Below are 18635 nucleotides of genomic sequence, written 5' to 3'. Positions count from 1 at the left end.
TTAGCTCTCAACTATAGAGGGATTTGTGGCTTGGGAAAGGATGATAAGATCCTAAGAATGTCCACTGGATACCCAAAAGCATGTTGATGGGTGATAGTTGTGCTGCACAGAAATTTCAGTAACAGAAGCCTGACTACAGTTACTACCCTTTTATGGTGAAATAGGGAACAGTGATAATGAGAAAGAATAGTCCAATGAAATGAGTGCTGGATTTGCAGTCACAAAACCTGGATTCAAATCCCAGCTTTGCCCCTGAGACCTTAGAAAGTCATTTCTCATTTTCCTCATTTATAAAATGAGGATAGATAAGTAGTTAACTTCCAAAGATCCTTTTGGTTTTCAATCTCTGTAATTCTAAACAGAATGGTGGTTACCAGAGAAAGAAGTAAAATTACTAAAGAATAAAGCACATCCTCTATAATGAATACATTTCTATCCTTTTACTCCCCACATCAGGATCTTGGGGAGACAGATCTTGATTCACCGAGTATTAATCACAGCTCTGCTCAGCAAATCTGTTTAGAAAGAGTATAAAGACAGTTGTTTAATTTGGATCCCTTCTCATTGGCATGTTACTTATCCTTGTCTTATTAGCCCCTGATATTTTAATAGCTTAGGGTAATTTCAGAACCAATCCAACATCTTACCTCACATTCTTCCACTTCTTCTTTCATACTATGAAACATGAACTATAAACATGGATATAAAGTTCATGATTAGGTGGAACATCTCCTCCTTGGGATACCCATGCATGATTGACCTGTGTAATCATTTTTATACAGTCCAGCTATAGGACTATAGCAGTTTTCTCTCTCATGAGAATCAACTCTTGGTTCCTTGGAAGTCCTGAAGTCTTTTTGCTTTTATCTTATTTTTCAAAGCCCATGTCAAAAGCCCATTGTTGTTTAAGAGTAGTTGATATAATGACCTAACAGATCTGTGCTTTCCTGAGGATAATCAGAAGGTTATTTGAATCATTAAATCTCCCATTTTATACTGCTTCACAGCTGGGAAATAGTACTACCTCCTGATTTTGCTCTAGCTGCAAGCAGTTGTTATATCTGTTCTACTGGACAAGCAGTAGTGATGGGAAAAGCCTGGTTTGGAATCAGAAGAGATCTGTATTTGAATTGCACCTCTGATGTTGTGTGATCATGGACAAGTCAGTTAGTCTTTTCAAGACTCAGTTTTCTCATCTGTAAATGGGAACAATACTAGCTGTAGTATTTATTTTGCCAGGATGTTATGGAAAGAGGAAAAAACAATATAAAAATCAATTATAATTCCAAATCCCTGGAGGTTATTCCAGAGTTGATGAGATCATAGATCAATTTAAGTAGTATTATTTTATCTCCCCCAGGGCTCCTGCATCTCAGGGATTTTTACCCTTAATGAGACCAAGCTAAACTCAGTTCCATAGGGAGTCGTGGATGAAAAACAACGTGAGTATCACTTCCTTCCTAGCAGTATAATACATACTGTCCCTAAGTGATACAGCTGCCATTCCATAGCTCATTATAATCTTCCTCACTAGATTGCTCCATGGGATTCTCTACCCCCATCAATCACTGAGTGAAGAGAGTCTAGTCACCTGGATATATGCTCAAGCATTTATAGCAACTCTCCAACTGTGAGGATGACTTCCAAACATGCCAGTTGTCTCCCTGACCCAATCTCCACACATCTCCTGGCCAGAGGCATACTAAATATGGTTCCAGGCTAGCCACAATTCCTCTAGCGTCTGCCTTACTTGATCTGAACTTAAGATTAAGTCACCAAGTCTTTGTGACTGAATCAGATTCATATAAAACTGTTACTAAGGCCATGGAGGTCTGCCTTAAATATCAGCAGCCCCTATATCATTTACATACTGAATCCATCTCAGGGAATGGAAAATACAAAAGTTTCTTTTTTACCTTGTATGCTTCACTGCCATTTTCTAAAGTAAACTCAAACCCTGTCTTTTGAGTGTCATTAATAAATGAAAAATGTCCAGTGTTAGTGTATGATATCTCTCAAGACATCATTATTTTTCTGTTTCCCTCTATAGTAATTGCACACTTCCCATCAAAGTTTAGGAGATTCTTCTTTGCCATCTAAAATTTAGTGTTATAAAATGGCCTTTGCCTACCTTCTTAGGTCATAGGGGAGAAGAGGGGAGTCTTTGCAAGAATCTCCAAGCTATCAAATCTGCTTCTCAATAAAGTAGCATATCCCCTTTCAGACAAGGAAGGTGTATAAATATATAACATACAGTTTGAGATGGAAATTGTTTTACGTATGACTTTTCAGCCTAGAACATATGTTCTACATGACATCCTCTCTCAAAGATGAGTAACATACTGAACCTCAATCCTCCTGTATATGATGGAAAATAAATAAGCCTTTGATTCATTCAGGAAGTAACTTTTTTGTCTTCCATTCTTGTCCTGCCAGAGGGGAGGTTCTTATTGCAAAGGCTCATAGATAAAGGAAGAACAAGGATGTTAAAGGGTTGGAAAAATCATTAGAACTGAAATCAAGTCCACTTACATCTGCAATGATTCATCTCCCTGTCCCATCCCATTCCATCAAATCCTTTACCACCTGATCTGGAGGCCTTTACTACCTGCTAGGAGAGGTGGTGGATTATTGTGAGTATCATGGAGTTTAAATGACTTGCTTATGCCATATATCTAGGAAGTGACACAGCAGAGATATGAACCTTTGGTATTTTTCAATACCAAGTCAATGACATTTAAAGCTCCATAAAGCAATTTAACTATTTAAAATTTCTAAACTTAAAAAAGGTGTCCCCCACCAACTTCCTTGCAGTCTGGTATCTATGGGAAAAGAACAAAAAGCAATGAAAAATACACAGTAGTTGGAACCTAGATCTAGCTTGGTTGCCTCCTTTTTCTGTATCTACAGGCATTTCATCTGCCCAAATATCCCCTTCCTGAAGCCAGAGGTCCTTGTGAGAAGTAGGGTTCCAAGAGCTGCTGGTTTTTAAATGAACAAAAGAACATGGAATCTTTGGGGCCTGAATTCCCTGAAGTTCTAGATGGTTCCTTGGCATCTCTCCCTTCTTCTCTTCCCTCATTAGGGTCAGTATCTTTCATTAAAGATTCTTAGAGCCTTCCCTCCACAGGCCTTTTATCTTTTCACCCAAAGGGAACAGAAGGAAAAGAAAGAACACATTCCCTTTTTTTTTCAGCCCCCTCTTCTTGGTTTCCTTTGCATTGGCTCCAAATTTTAGGGTATCAATTGGCCTAGAATTTATTTTTTCATTGAGAGTGTTTTTAATTCATTTTTCTCTCTTGACCCTTCCTGATTTTCTATAGGACAAAAATGAATGCCAAAAAGTTAGGAAAAAGAAGTTCAACATCATTTCCCATTCTGAAATCAAGAAAAAAACACACCTTAACTTCTATAAGGGTAAGAAGTATCTATTTTCAACCAAAGGCTAGAGTGGGAATGGAGTAAAGGAGGAAAGGGGAATACGTGGACTAAATAGTGATCATTTGGTCATAAACCTGTAAGATGTAATGAGTACATGAGGGAAAGAAATGGAAAGGAAAAGATGTTTGCCATGGTGGGTCTTGCTTCATTATGTTTTTTGATTTTGAAGTGGTAAAACTCACCATTAAAGCTGATACAGGGAGAGGTCAGAACTAAGGGCTTGACTTCTTGATTTGAGATTTTTCAGAGCTTCCAAACTTCCCCACTCTTCCCTGTGAGCCTGTGTTTTTGGAATTCTTGACTTAGTGTCCTTTTTAAAATTAATTGTTTTATTTTTTCTGGTTATACATGTATATTAACTTTTTAAATACACATTTCTTATGAATCATGTTAGAAGAGAAAAATCAGAACAAAAGGGAAAAACCACAAGAGAGGAAAAAAAACAGAAAAGAGAAGTGAACATAGTTGAGCTAGTGTCTTTAACTTTGCCTTTTACTTTGCTCTATGTATACGTAACAACAGCAAAAGTTTCCTGGAGTAATTTTGTCTGGTGTGCATTCAAGAACAATTGCAAAACAGGTATGTTACTTATGTCTGGTATCAACATGTTTATAACTCTTACAGTCTCTCTTTTTGCACTGTGTGCTTTAAAAGCCAGAAGAAGAAGAATTTGACCATCTAGCAGTTATGATAACATTGTAATGTTGCAGTTTTTCAGCCCTGGATTTGGAGCAAATGCAAAGGAAACCAGGGGGAGGGTGCTGAAAAGAAAGGGAATGTGTTCTTTCTCTTCCTTCTGGAAGAGATAAAAGGCCAGCTCAGGGAAAACTCAGAACCTTTAATGCAAAATACTGATCCTACTGAGGGAAGAAGTAAGCATTAAAATATCAAGTTTCAATGATTTTCTGTATTTAGTATGAAAGCACTTGGAATCAAATTTCAGATTGACTCTTTGCAGTTTGTATGGAGTTGGGCAGTGGTCTTCATCTCTCTGGGTCTTAGTCTTCTCATCTGTGAAATGGAGGGGCTTAGACTAGAATTCACTTTCTTCACTCCATTTTTTTTTTGCCTGAGAATTTTTATGTGACCCCAAGTACATAAAATGGGCATACAAAGCAAACATTTGTTGATAATAAATCATAATTTTGTGACCTCATGGGGTCCTGAACCATAGTTTGAGAAGTTGGGGTCTAGATCATCTCTAAGGATTTTTCCAACCCAAGAGATTTTTTAATTTTATGATTTATTTGGAAAAAAGCATCATGGCATCTTGTTCTGGGGAATTTTTGCAATTGTTTTTTATTAGAAGTATTAAAGTTTTGATTCCTTGGTCTAGGCTTCTGCTCATAGCACAGATCCAAGTATAGGGCATAAATTTACTTTGGCATTCACTGTCTTGGTCAGTGGAAGGAAGTCTGTGACATAGCTCATTGCATAATGCAATAAAAAAAGTCTCCTCAACTACATAAAAAAGAGGTTTGGACGACCAGAAGACATGGGCTGTATTGTGTAGGGCCTAGCAAAATCCCTGGCCAAGTCTTTTTTACAGCTGGTCTTGTGTAAGGAGCTTTAAGACACACATGATTATTTCTCAAAGACTTGAGGGACACTTTTATGATCTCACTAAATCTAGCTGTCTATCAAACCTGTTGTGTTTCATGAAAAGTCCTCAATGACTATGCTAATGTGTACGGTAGTCGTGAGAGTTTGGTTTTTACTAATCTTCTAAAAGTCTCCAAAGTGGAGATATGATTTCATATCCAAGAAGTGCCTCCCCAGGCTATACCCACCAGGTGAAGCTGCTGTCTCCAGGGGATATCAGTGGGCAGTGATCCAAGATGGGAAGATATAAGTGCCAAAAAAAGGTCTCACAGATTGAATTTAACAATTTGTGTTAATTAGGAATTCAGAGTATGGAGACAATATTCTTAGGATAACTTGGGAAAGTGTTCATAGACATATAGGATTAAAGCTGGGCTTTATAGGATGGACAGAATTTTTTCTGAGGTAATTATAAAAGAAGAGACTTACCCAAGATCGCATAGCTAATAAGTGTCTGAGGCTAGATTTGGATTCAGATTTGGAGAGATTTTCAAGGAAGAAGAAATGAAAAAAGGTAAAAAGATAGTAACTAGTCAAATTTTACAAGCGACAAATAGTAAGGAAGCGAAGATTCTTTGCCACACGATTGTACTGTTTTGGAGCAAATCAGTATTATAGCTCTGGACCCAGAAGACACCATACAGGTCATCTATTTCAATGCCTTCATTTTACAAATAGAAAAACTGAGGATTATAAAGAGATTAAATGATTTGTCACACAGGTAATAAGGAGCAATCAGGGTGTGAAGGCCCATCCTTTGACATAACATCAGTGCTCTCTCTACTGTGCCACAATGATTTTTCAAGGCAGGATAGACCAAAATTAGAAAGAAAGATTTGAGCCAAATTGTGGAAGTTTGAATATTTTCAGAACTGAATGGCAAGAAAGGAGTTGAGATCACATACTCAGTGAGCCATCAGAGGTTTTTATCAGGTAACCAAGGATGAAGCAACACTAAGCATTTTTAATTCTGTCTTTCAGTCATCCCAAATGGATAATAAAATTCAAAACCAACAACCAAGTTCCAAGCACAAGAACCAGAGGCTGAACCGATATTTGCGTAAGGTAGAGAATTCTACATACTTGTTTCCTTCTTTCTCCAAAACAGAGTAGGATGAGGGTGCCTTTTTCAGATACCTGGACACACAACACCCTGGAAATTCTCTTGCTACTTTAGCTGTTACTATCTCTTTTTTGTTCTCTTCCCACAAAATTTCCTAAAGATTTTAATGTTTTTATTTCATTAAACATTTTCTGATTCCAAATACAAAATTTGAACACTCATTTTAAAAAATTGTGAGTTTCAAATTCCTCTCTCTTCTAAGCCTCTCCCCTAACCTTTGAGAAGTCAAGCAATGTATTCATTATACATGTAAATATACAAAACATATTTACATAGTAGACATGCTGCAAAAGAAAACACACATTAAAAAAAATAGAGAAAGTTTATAAAGTATGCTTCAGACTGTATTCAGAGCTTTAAGTCAGTTTTCTCTCTAAAGGTAGATAGCAATTTTTATACTGAGTCCTTTGAAATTATCTTGGATTTTTGTCTTGATCAGAATAGGAAATTCTTTCACAGTTGATCATCCTTGCAACTGAAGCTGATTTTAGACTTTAGTTTTAATTTAACCAATGTATAAATTGATTCAATTGCATAAATCTAAACCAGGAGAGTAGAGGAAATGGAAGCTTCTGTTACAAGCAGAGGGATTTGCATTAAGTAGTAGGAAGAATTTCTTCCTTTTGGGGTTATGAAACACTAGAAGGTAATCATTGAAGGAAGCTATGGAATAACCTTCCTCTGGAGAGTTTTAAGAATAGGTTTAGGGATCAATCGTAGCTTTGGGGTGGATAAAGTGCTGCAGATGACTTCTTGGTTAAGGTTAAAGGGATATCTCTTTTTGCAGAAAACAAACACCAGTATTACCTTACTCCCTCATTTGGATAATCGTGGGAGGAAGAATGTGACCGCTGTGGCAAAGATCTCTTCTCAGGACAGTAACCTCCCACTCATCAACAGCAAAAGTTTGGCAAAGGTACTGTCAATGTCACAGATTAGTGGAGATCTCAAGCAGGTGTTGGATGAAAAATCCTTGGTTAGCAAGAATGGGATCTGGTTGAGAAGTCACTTAGTTTTTCTGGGCCTCAGTATTCTATGATTCTATGTGTGCTTATATTTCCTTAGAATACAAATTATAGAGATGTATAATTGAAGCCTCATGGGAATAATGTGATAGCATTTTTGAAAAATCTTTGAAAAAGTTTGATTTTGAAAAGAAAAGCATTAAGTACATCCGAGGATTAGTCATATAATTCTTTTCCTCTCATTGGCATCTTGGGCCTCTGTGAAGGTTCCTCATCTGTAAAACTAAAACATTCCCTCACCTATAAAACTAAGATCTCTGAGGTAACTTCTAGCTCTAAAGTTATGTGATTTATTGGGATATTGGTGAGACTTGCTACTGAATAGCAAAAACAAGAAAATTGAATAGGTGGGTGGAGAAAAGTGATTTTTCTTCTTTTATCTTTCCTTCAGGGAATATCTATCTCTTTTTTTTTTTTTTTTTTTTTGGAGGCTGGGGTTAAGTGACTTGCCCAGGGTCACCCAGCTAGGAAGTGTTAAGTGTCTGAGATCAGATTTGAACTCGGGTCCTCCTGAATTCAAGGCTGATGCTCTATCCACTGTGCCACCTAGCTGCCCCCAAATATCTATCTCTTAAATTACATAATTTCCTTTAATCTGGTAATAAAGTCTCCACACAATTAAGGACCTAAAGAAACAGATTTCTTCTTAGGCTAGAAAGAATCTTGCCTGACTTTTATTAGCTGGTTATAGCAGTAATGACTTATGGGCTTTTCCTAGAGTTGAACAGTGTCTCTGAAGAATTAGGTCCAGAAGCTGGTTATGGAAAACCTGGTTATGGAAAACAGAGCCCTCCTCCAAAAGACCAGTGTAGATTTTTTGTTTGTATGTTTGCTCCTATTGCTTTATTTATCAAACTGCAGTCATTAGAGGGACCAATGGAGCAATGTGTCCAACAAGAATGCCACATCCAGAGGGAGATGACTTAGTTACTCAATAACATCACCAGAAATCACCAGTTGTTTAAAGTCATTAAATACCCTCCAGGAGCATTCTCTGGCTATACTTGTTTTTTGTTATTTTCTATGTAGTATCTATTCATCCCACTGATAATGTGGGTATTAAAGGGATAGTGTTCTAGATTTATGAAGGGATGCTTTTATTGTGCCTTCCCCCCTCCCCCCAATGTATAATATCATTAAATCTTAAGCTTTTGCTTTGAACTTTTTCTGTGCTCTGGAAAACTAGTGTAAACCCATTATTGGGGGATACTGATGGTTTTTAATAGTCATATACACAAAATTCCTTGAATAGTACATGTCCTGGTGCTATCAATAGATACATTATTTGGTAGCTTATTTTCCTCAATGATATTTTGATTATTATAGAATTTGGAGCAGGAAGTAAATTATCCTTAGAAATTTAGAAATCATCTAGTTCAAACTTCAAAATGATTTGCTTAAAGCCCCACAGATAATTAAGTAGCAGGTAGAAGTTCAAATAGCTTTTCTGACTTTTAATTTGGTTTTTCTTCATTCCTTAAGATTCTCTTTCATATAATATTTAGTTGGCTTTCCTCTGAAGGGGAAGAGGAGAGCTGATCTATTCTAGTTGTTGACAAGTTAAATTCCCCCAGGGTTAAAATGTATTCTAAATTATACATAATAATATAAATAAAAATTTATTCTAAATTATCCACAATAATATAAATAAAAGTTAATTGTATTTTCCTCCTATATAAATCATTTTTAAAAGGCAGTGAATGGTAAAATTAATCCAAAACCAGAAAAGAGAAAAGAAAAAATTCTAGGTGACCTCCAAGTTGATTGATTAGGTGTATGCTTGTCAAGGATTGGGTGGTCATTAAAGCAAATCTTTTTCTCTGGTCAGGATAAGCAACGCCATCCATCCTCTGAGATCAAGGCTTCATCCAGCCGCAGCAGCCAAAGTCAAACCTTCAAATCAGAGGATAACCTGACACCCCACAAGATACCTCTGACAGCATCAGGTATAGCCTCTCAGCAGGTTTTGTGTGTATGTGTGTCACGGTGTGTAAAGGAAAAGAAGAGTGAAGTTTTAGGATGGCCAACAAGGAATCCATCAGTGGCTAAACTCTGAGTGTGACTTGATAGGACAGGTCAATTTTACCATGTCAGGCCATAATGAAGACTTGACTCTTCCATTCCTATCAATGTGCAAGTTTATCTCTTGTGGGCATGGATATTGCCCATATAGTTCCAATGTTTTGTGGGGCCCTCTCTTTTTCCAATAGGGGATTTCTCTTTTTTTAGGAATCCTTGAAAAACATATATGTTATGGTGGGGGAAAAATCATTAGATTTGTAGTGTTTGAATCCTGGTTCCTCTACTTATCAATTGTATTATCATGGACAATTTTCTTACCTTTTCTGATTTTCAATGTCCCCTCTATAAAATGGGAATAATAACAATTTTACTATCTGATTTACAGGTTTGTGAGGACAATGTAAAATGCCATATGCAAATAGTAGCTATGGCTATCTATAGCATTTGTGCTTAAGGACTGAGAATTTGAACTAAGGTTGCTGGACAAAATACCTGGTTTATCTTCCTAACTGGGAGTGATTGAAGGCAGTCTTGTTTCCATGAATTTCTTACACCATGAAATCATAAGTACATTCTTTGCTCCTGCTCTTATAGGGTGGTTGTAAGGATCAATGAGATAAAGAACATGGAACTCTTTATCACAACATACTGTCTAGATGTAAGCTATTATTACATGATAGAGGAAGGACCTGGATTCAGGTTCTGCTACACTATGCTATATATAGATGGCTATATATACTAGCTATATGATCCTATATATATATATATATATATATATATATATATATAAGCTATATGATAGGTGTCACAGAGGCTAGAGTATTGGATTTGGGGTTAGGGTGATCTGGGTTCAAATCCTCCCTCAGACATTTACTTAAGTTCTTTATATCTCAGTATCCCCATTTGTAAAATGGGAACAATAATAGCATCTACCACACTGTGTTATGTGATATCAAGTGAAATTATATATATATATGACTTTAGATGCTTTTAAGTATCATATAAATGCTAATTATTATTATACTCATTATTAACCCCCAGATAATGTTTATAATATTATATATTGATGAACATGTTCTGATCTACATTGGTTATCAGAATTTCCTCTTCCATGAATTCCTGATACAAATAAAATCACAAATCCAATCTCTATCACTCATCTTACCCAATGACTGTAAGAATCAAAAAGATAAAGAATAAACAACTTTTTATTGGCATAAGGAATTGTATAAATTCAAGTTATTCTTAATACAAAAGAATCAGGAAGACCTGACTTCAAATCCTATCTTTGACATATACTACCTCAGATAATATCCGGACATACCCCATATGATCCCAGACAAGTCAATAAACACTTAACTACTCTCTGGTAATTCTCTAAGACTAACTTGCTGAGTATCTTCTGATCTGCATTAATAGAATTTTTTCCTTCTAGCTGTTCCTTATACTGATGAAGTCACAAGTTTTTTCCAAAATTAAAAACAAAACAAAATTGCATGTGAACATGAATGGCTCTCAATTCCATGTAAATAAATGAAATTATACTTCCAAGATCTGAATCCAATAAAACTGGATAATTATTTCTTCCACTTTGCTGCATTTACATTAGCTTCCAGCTTTCCATTCCAGGTAGGGAATGTAAGATAGAACCTTCCAAAGTGATACAAATTTTCCTGGCTCACACTCTTTTTAGTAGAGGTTTAAGATAATCTCCCATTGAACTACAGATTTCAAGGGAAAAAAACCCAACAACAGAGTTACTGAATTTTGAGGGAGAGGCAATTTAATCATTTTATTAACAAGGCCAACAGGTTATTTAATTAAAATGAATGGTCACTTGTCCATCTCTTTTAGACCATAGACAAACACTTCATTAAGGGTTTTTTGGGACTTATGAGGGAAGATAATATGAAAGAATGGAAAATGGATGGTACTTGACAAAAATCAAAGGGGGAAATTCCCTTTGATAACACTCACAAAAATAAAAATAGCAAGGAGAGGCAGCTGGGTGGCACAGTGGATAGAGCACCAGCCTTGAATTCAGGAGGACCCGAGTTCAAATCTGGTCTCAGACACTTAACACCTCCTAGCTGTGGGACCCTGGGCAAGTCACTTAAGCCCAGTCTCAAAAAAAAAAATAGCAAGGAGATTGTTACCACATAAGTATAACTGAAATGATAAAAAGTTGTGATTCATATGAACAAAGTCCTTAAACTGAATATGAGATGATATTAAGAGTTAAATATGAGATAATAATGAGATAGTAAGAATTTTCAAAAGCAGGATTTGCTTTGGAGGTTTTGTGAACTATTGGGAGCACATTAAGAATTTACTCTTCTTTAACCGAAATTCAGTTAATAGTCCATTTGGTGGGAACATTGTTTGGAGCCAACTACAAAGATGATTCTTGCCCTTATTTCTCACACAGAAGCCCTAAAATATTACAAGAACCAACTGTCTGTGTATGAGCGAAATGAAGTTCTGGGCTATACAGAACTGTGGTTCCTAGGGCTTGAGGCCCAGAAGTTAGATGTGCTCCCTGAAAAACATAACAAGACAAGCTTTGATGATGAACATGGCTCCTATATAAAGGTGAATATATAAATTACTATGCTAAATACATTTTATTTCTTAATTGAGTATTTGAGGTAATAGTACTGAAATTCCTCCAGGAATGTGGGATGATTTCTTGTGAAACATAGTAACTCCATTTAAAAAATAATCTCATACCACTACACACTTCTGACATTGGCTAAGATGACTGGAAAAGATAATGATGAATGCTAAAGGGGATGTGGGAAAACTGAGACACCGATACATTGTTGGTGGAATTGTGAACAGATCCAGCCATTCTGGAGAGCGATTTGGAACTATGCTCAAAAAGTTATCACACTGTGCATACCCTTTGACCCAGCAGTGTTTATACGGGGTTATCTCCTAAAGAAATACTAAAGAAGGGAAAGGGACCCATATGTGCACAAATGTTTGTGGCAGCCCTTTTTGTAATGGCAAGAAACTGGAAGATGAATGGATGCCCATCAATTGGAGAATTGCTGAATAAGTTATGGTATGTGAATGTTATAGAACATTATTGTTCTGTAAGAAACAATCAACAGGATGATTTTAGAGAATCCTGGAGAGACTTACATGAACTGATGCTGAGTGAAATGAGCAGAACTAGGAGAATATTGTACACGGCAACAAGGAGATTATATGATGTTCACTTCTGAGGGATGTGGCTTTTTCCAACAATGAGATGATTCAGAACAGTTCAATGATTTTGTGATGAAGAGAACTATCTACACCCAGAGAGAAGACTGTGGGAACTGAATGTGGAATACAACATATCATTTTTACTCTTTCTGTCGTTGTTTGCTTACATTTTGTTTTCTTTTTCAGTTTTTTTTCCTTCTTGGTCAGATTTTTTTTTTTTTGGGTGCAGCAAGATAACCGTATAAATATGTATACGTATATTGAATTTAACATCATATTTAACGTATATTGGATTACCTGCCATCTAGGGGAAGGGATGAGGGGAAAGAAGGGGAAAATTTGGAACACAAGGTTTTGCAAGGATCACTGTTGAAAAATTACCCATGCATATGTTTTGTAAATAAAAAGCTTTAATAAAAATAAACAAAAAGAAAAAACATCTCAGTTGAATAAATATTGATCTGTGGTACATGGTATGTAGACTATTGTGCTAGGTACATACTGAGGGAGATAAAAGATTTAGCAAAGATATAGTTCCTGCTCTTTTAGAGTTTTGAATCTAGTAAGAGGATAAGACATAGGTTACAGTAATTCAAGAATTTATCTTTTTTGATAGTTTAGCTAGTTTGGATCTGGCCCCCTCCACAGCTTGGTAACTGGTCTTTGAGAATTGCTGTGGGTGTAAAATTTATCACCTTTGAGACAATTTGATGACAAAGCTCTAGGAATTTAGGTAAGCTGGTCTTCAGAGGACACACATCCAGCTTGTCAATAGGTTCATACTAGAATATAAGCCTTTCCAATTTAAGGTAATCTGTCAGAGGTAGGTACTAAGACACCTAGTATGTCATTTGAGGCTCTGGAATTACTTCTACGATTAGAACATGAATGAACTAAAATACAGACGAATAAATACATTAGAGAGGCAAGAAATGAAATATTATATGAATATGAAATGTTATAGCTTCAGGGATTCACAACTCAGATCCTAGCTTTGCCCAGAATTCTAAACATCTAAGGCAAAGAACCTTCCCTGTAGCACAGGGGTTCTCATAATTTTGGATGTGTTATATGTCCCTTTGATATTTTGGTGAAATCTATACTTTCTTAAATAAAATACAAAAATACATGCAATATTATAAAATAAATAAATTATATTGAAATATAATTAAAAACATACATAATATTCCATTTAAGTTTTTAAACATTTAAACTTTTAAAGGTCTCTTAAGACTTTTAGTATATTCTGAATGTTGCTACTTATTTATATATATATATTTTAAATATAAGTGTCTATTATATTATATAATATGTGTTTATGAGCATATATTATATATCATAGTATATGTTATATACTATATTATATTAAATTCTGTAAATATTTATTTTATTTTAAATTTATTTGAACACACATATAAATAATATTCACTCACATATGCAAGTACATATAGATAGATATAAAATGAATTTAGGGGCTCCAGGTTAAAAATCACTGCTTTAGATTTTATCATTCCTATTTCATTCAGACCTATACTTTCTTGCTTAAGTAACAGATTAATGCTAGTTATGCCTTCTTCACTGGGGATATGACCTTATTTCTAAGAGCCACCAGGATTTTGGTCAGTGTCTCATTGTGGATTAGTTGGGGTTTCATGCTGATATTTTCTTTGATAACTGACCCTTTTACTTTTGGGGGAGATAACAACCCCCCCCTAAAGTACTCATTCATGTATATCTCTGTGCATATCCCCTGTCAAGATATGTATAATATGTATTCAAACACACCAAATGTATTCTTCTTATACACATTCATCTCCACATTACCCATCTTCCAACACACTGTAATATAAATATTTAGAAGTTCCTTCATTCATTCAAGCCTGCATGCATATAATATTATTTTTAATGCTTAATATCACTTTTTTTCAAAGTACATGTTAGAATATTTTTCAGTATTCATTTTTGTAAGATTCTGAGTTCCAAATTTTTTCCCTCCCTTCCTTAACTCCTTCTCCCCAAGATAGCAAGAAATCTGACATAAGTATACATGTGCAATAATTTTAAACATATTTCCACATTAATCTTGTTGTGAAAGAAAAATCAGAATAAAAGGGTAAAAGCCTGAGAAAGAAAAAACAACAAAAAAAGTGAAAATAGTATGCTTCGAATCTTGTTCAATCTCCACAGTTCTTTTTCTGGATGCAAATGGCATTTTCCATCCCAATCTATTGGAATTGTCTTGGATCACTGTATTGCTGAGAAGAGCTAAGTCTATGATAGTTGACCATCACACTATCTTGCTGTTACTATGTACAATGTTCTCCTGGTTCTGCTCACTTCACTCAGCATCAGTTCATGTAAGTCTTTCCAGACTTTTCTATAATCAGTCTGCTCATCATTTCTTATACAACAATAGTATTCCATAACATTCATACACCATAAATTATTCAACCATTCCCCAATTGATGAATATCCATTCAATTTCCAATTCCTTGCTACCACAAAAAGAGACCTATACATATATAATATGTATACTCGTAGACATATTTCCTTAAGTGTTACAAAGATCCATAACTCATATACAGATATTCCACAAACTTTTTAAACACAATCACATTCATAGGAAAAGGAATCACAGAATCACAGAACATTAGAGCTGGAAAAGACCTTAGGAGTCTTCTAATCTTCATTTTTACAAATGAAACAAGCCCAGGGAAGCTATATTAAATGACTTTCTTACCTTGCTGGATACAGACATGAGAATTTTATACTCCATACCCCACAAAGATTTTGACCAAACAAACACTGGCTAGTTTAGGAGTTAATACCAAATGAAATTTTTGTTTCTGTATCTTGGAAGATCCTTCTAACCTGATGTGTGATAGTAGTCCACGTCTCTTTGTTCAGTTCCATTTTCAGATTAAACCTGGTCAAAGCAGAGATGAGGAGAGATTCTTGAGGTAAAGATGAGGCAGAATATAGACCTCTCTAACTTGTGGAGAAGCATTAGAAAAGAGTCAGAACTTCTACCATGCCAGTAACTTATTAGTTCAATCCCTACTTCCTCATTGCTTCTCCATTCTTTTTCACAGTAAACTACCTGGTCCTCTTGACAACCCTGTAGCATAAAATTCTAGTTCTAGAAGGAATATCCTCTAATCTCTCTATTCATTTTGCTGATTAAGAAAATCAGACTCAGAGAAATAAAATGACTCTTATAAGCTGCTGTTAGTGTCAGAACCAGAACTAGAGCATAAATACTTCCCTCCTTCCTTCCTATATAAAAACTGTAGGATTGTGTCTGGCCTATGCATACTCAGAACTTGATAATTCCATGGTTGGATAGAACATTTACCTTGTAGCCTCCAAGAGAATTAATACCTTTTAGACTTTTACAAAGATGAGAGGTAGTAGGAGTAGCCTAAATACTGGGAAACTGTTTAGAAGCCTGTTATCGCCTCGTGTCCTTTGTGAAGTAGTTCCACTTATTTGACAATAGTGTGGTTGAGGTAACAAGGCTTGCTTAGCTTTGCTCATTAATCTGAGAACCAGGATGTTTTCTTTTGGTACCTCTCTGGTTCTGAAGAGGAATAATAGGATAACGCCCACAGCAGATAACTAGTGTTGTAGTTACCAGTTCCACTGGATAGCTTCAGAGCAACTTTCTCTGCGGAAAGCTACCACCCTTGATCATCCTTTACCTAACCATGGTATGGCTTCAACAGGTCCTACATGATCACATTGCCTATCGCTATGAGGTCCTGGAGATGATTGGCAAAGGATCCTTTGGACAGGTGGCCAAGTGTTTGGATCACAAAAAGAATGAGTTGGTGGCACTGAAAATCATCAGGAACAAAAAGAGGTACTGCCCTCTAGAACATTCTAACCACAGAGATATGACCTTATTTTGGTCACCTATCTTGATCAATTTTTTTTTTCTTTTTCTTTTACCCACTGTCTTTCAGGGTTCTCCTTTTCCTTCCTCTCAAAGAAAGGCTCCAAGTATTTTTCCTTCATTGAATGTTCACTTTTTAAAATTGATGATTAGGTTCTAGTTAGCAGAGTATGTCATTTTAGGTTTTACCTTGAATTTCTTTGTTTTGGGGAATATAATATTCCATTCTTTTCTCCAGATTTTAGTGGGTGAAGAATAGTCTTGTGTTGTTCTAATTTTCTCCTATTTTTACTTGAAGTTCTTTCTCCTGGTTATTTGCATTTTTTTTTTTTTTTTTTTTTTTTTTTTTTGTAATTGAAATTTTAAACTCTAGCCACTGTATCTTGGAATTAGCACTATAAAGGATTTACTTTTTTCTGGAGGCAAACTCTGGATTCTCATAATTGTTGCTTAATTTTCTGTATTCAGAAATTTTAGGCAATTTTCTTGTATTATTTATTATATCATGATGTTCAAGTTTTTTTATTTGTCTTGTTTTTCTAGGTCTGTGATTTTGGAGTTGTCTCTACATATCTTCTCTTTGAAAACTGTGTTTTGCTTGCATAGAGATCATTTGTTCTTTTTTTAAAATCATTATTTCTTTTTTGCTCCTTTTTTTGCATTTTCTATTTGTGCTGAGCTAATGTTTACTGCTTTTCAGATTTAATGGAAAGTAGAGTGAATAATAAATATGTCTTTGGATTTTGGATAATTTTTATATATAATATAAATTATGTTATATAATTTATTATATTATTATAATATAATATTTTATTTAATAATATTTTATTATGTTATATAAATATAAATTATATTTATTATATATAATTAATTATATATTATTATCCTTTTATTATTTTTATTATTATATCATATATATATAATTATTATTATAAAGGTCTTCCTGGCCTTTTCCTTTCTTTCATTATTACTTTTTATTATCCTTTTATTATTTTTATTGTTATACATTTTATTATTTATTATTATTTTATTGCTCTCTTCCTGACGCTTTCTTTTCTTTAGGTTCACTTATTTCTTTCTCCTTCCCTCTTTCTAGCCTTTTACCACTTTCCTACTCTCCTCGCAATTCCTTTTTTTTTTTTTTTTTTTTTTTTTTTTTTTTTGCTGACGTGTTTGGGGTTAAGTGACTTACCCCAGGGTCACACAACTAGGAAGTGTTAAATGCCTGAGGTCAGATTTGAAATCAGATCTTCCTGACTTCAGGGCTGGTGCTCTATTCACTGTACCACATAGCTGTCTGGCTCCTCATAATTCTTTTTAAAAAATTCCCATTGTTTCTATGGGGCATTATCTAGTTCTCTTTCTGTTTTGTTTTCCTCCTTCTGCCTCATCCCCTCATTCCTATATTTCATTCTTTTTTTCTTCTTTTCCTCTCCCCCATTTTCTTTTCCCACTGTGATAGAAATTCAACAAAAAGAACTATGTAGACATAGATCTTTTCTTTTAATAATTTATATTAGAATATAGACTATGTATAAGATATAAAGACAGTAGATTCAGAATGTGACACCAATACACAAATAATTTCTTTTATTACCCCAATATTTAATATAGTGGTAGGCACTTAATAATGTTCATTAAATTGCATTATGCTTTTATCCTTAGACTTATAAATAATAAATATAAATACAAATATTTACTCACATGCTTCTCATATGATTTGTAGTAAGTTTATTAAATGCCTACTTAAGGTACTGAAGGTATATAACTCAATACCTACGTTCAAAAAATTTACGATCTAATTAGTGGAAAATAGATGAAAAACTATTGTTTGAAACAAGGTATATATATATATACCTTGTTTCAAACAATAGCCATAAGAATTATAGGATCATGTAGAGCCAGAAGAAAATTTGGAGATCATCGGTTTCATCCTCATTTTAAAGAAAAGAAAACAAGCCCCAATAACTTGCACAGAATTACATAGGTAGCAAATGGTAAAGCCAAAATTTGAACCTAGGTCTAATGACTCTAAATCAGAAGGAACATGGCAACGTATTTTGGCAGAAATAATGTAGTCCATGAAAAGTAGGAAAGTATAAAAAGGCTAGAGATAATACCTGGACCCAGATTATGAAAGATTTTGAATGCCAGAATCAGTAGAAAGATGATATGACAGTAGGGAGGTTTTTGATAATCAAGCTTAGAATGGCATCTTAAGAAAGAATCATTGATCAAAATAGCATATTAGGAAATGTGTCTGGGCATCAATGTAAAGGATGGATTAGAAAGAGGTGAGACTATAGACAGGGTG

The 18635-nt window shown here is 34.9% G+C and overlaps 1 protein-coding gene and 1 long non-coding RNA gene across 11 annotated transcripts in view; one reads left to right on the top strand and one right to left on the bottom strand.

Annotated features, from left to right (window-relative positions):
* The window catches only part of DYRK4 (dual specificity tyrosine phosphorylation regulated kinase 4), a 70848-nt gene that overhangs the window by 24693 nt on the left and 27520 nt on the right, over nucleotides 1–18635 (top strand). For 3 of the 10 annotated variants that reach the window (XR_012482489.1, XM_074269224.1, XM_074269217.1), the window contains exons 1-9: nucleotides 1361–1442; nucleotides 2911–3086; nucleotides 3324–3417; nucleotides 3964–4020; nucleotides 6025–6108; nucleotides 6954–7082; nucleotides 9020–9137; nucleotides 11642–11805; nucleotides 16152–16288. Coding sequence is in view for 9 of the 10 variants with exons in the window: in XM_074269224.1 (XP_074125325.1) it covers nucleotides 3007–3086; nucleotides 3324–3417; nucleotides 3964–4020; nucleotides 6025–6108; nucleotides 6954–7082; nucleotides 9020–9137; nucleotides 11642–11805; nucleotides 16152–16288 (863 nt within the window). In the remaining variant the exon portion in view is untranslated. Of the gene's footprint in view, nucleotides 1–1360; nucleotides 1443–2493; nucleotides 2634–2910; nucleotides 3087–3323; nucleotides 3418–3963; nucleotides 4021–6024; nucleotides 6109–6953; nucleotides 7083–9019; nucleotides 9138–11641; nucleotides 11806–16151; nucleotides 16289–18635 lie in introns of those variants that run through there. The other 7 variants (XM_074269222.1, XM_074269221.1, XM_074269219.1 and 4 more) reach the window with 6 other exon arrangements.
* Nucleotides 331–15517, bottom strand: LOC141543667 (uncharacterized). Its single transcript, XR_012482490.1, has 2 exons — nucleotides 15298–15517; nucleotides 331–515 (listed from the first exon to the last, which is right to left on the bottom strand). It is a non-coding gene; the product is annotated as an uncharacterized LOC141543667 (long non-coding RNA).

This window comes from Sminthopsis crassicaudata, chromosome 5, assembly GCF_048593235.1.
Source record: "Sminthopsis crassicaudata isolate SCR6 chromosome 5, ASM4859323v1, whole genome shotgun sequence".
Taxonomy (NCBI): Eukaryota; Metazoa; Chordata; class Mammalia; order Dasyuromorphia; family Dasyuridae; genus Sminthopsis; species Sminthopsis crassicaudata.
This window is presented reverse-complemented; position numbering and strand designations above follow the sequence as displayed.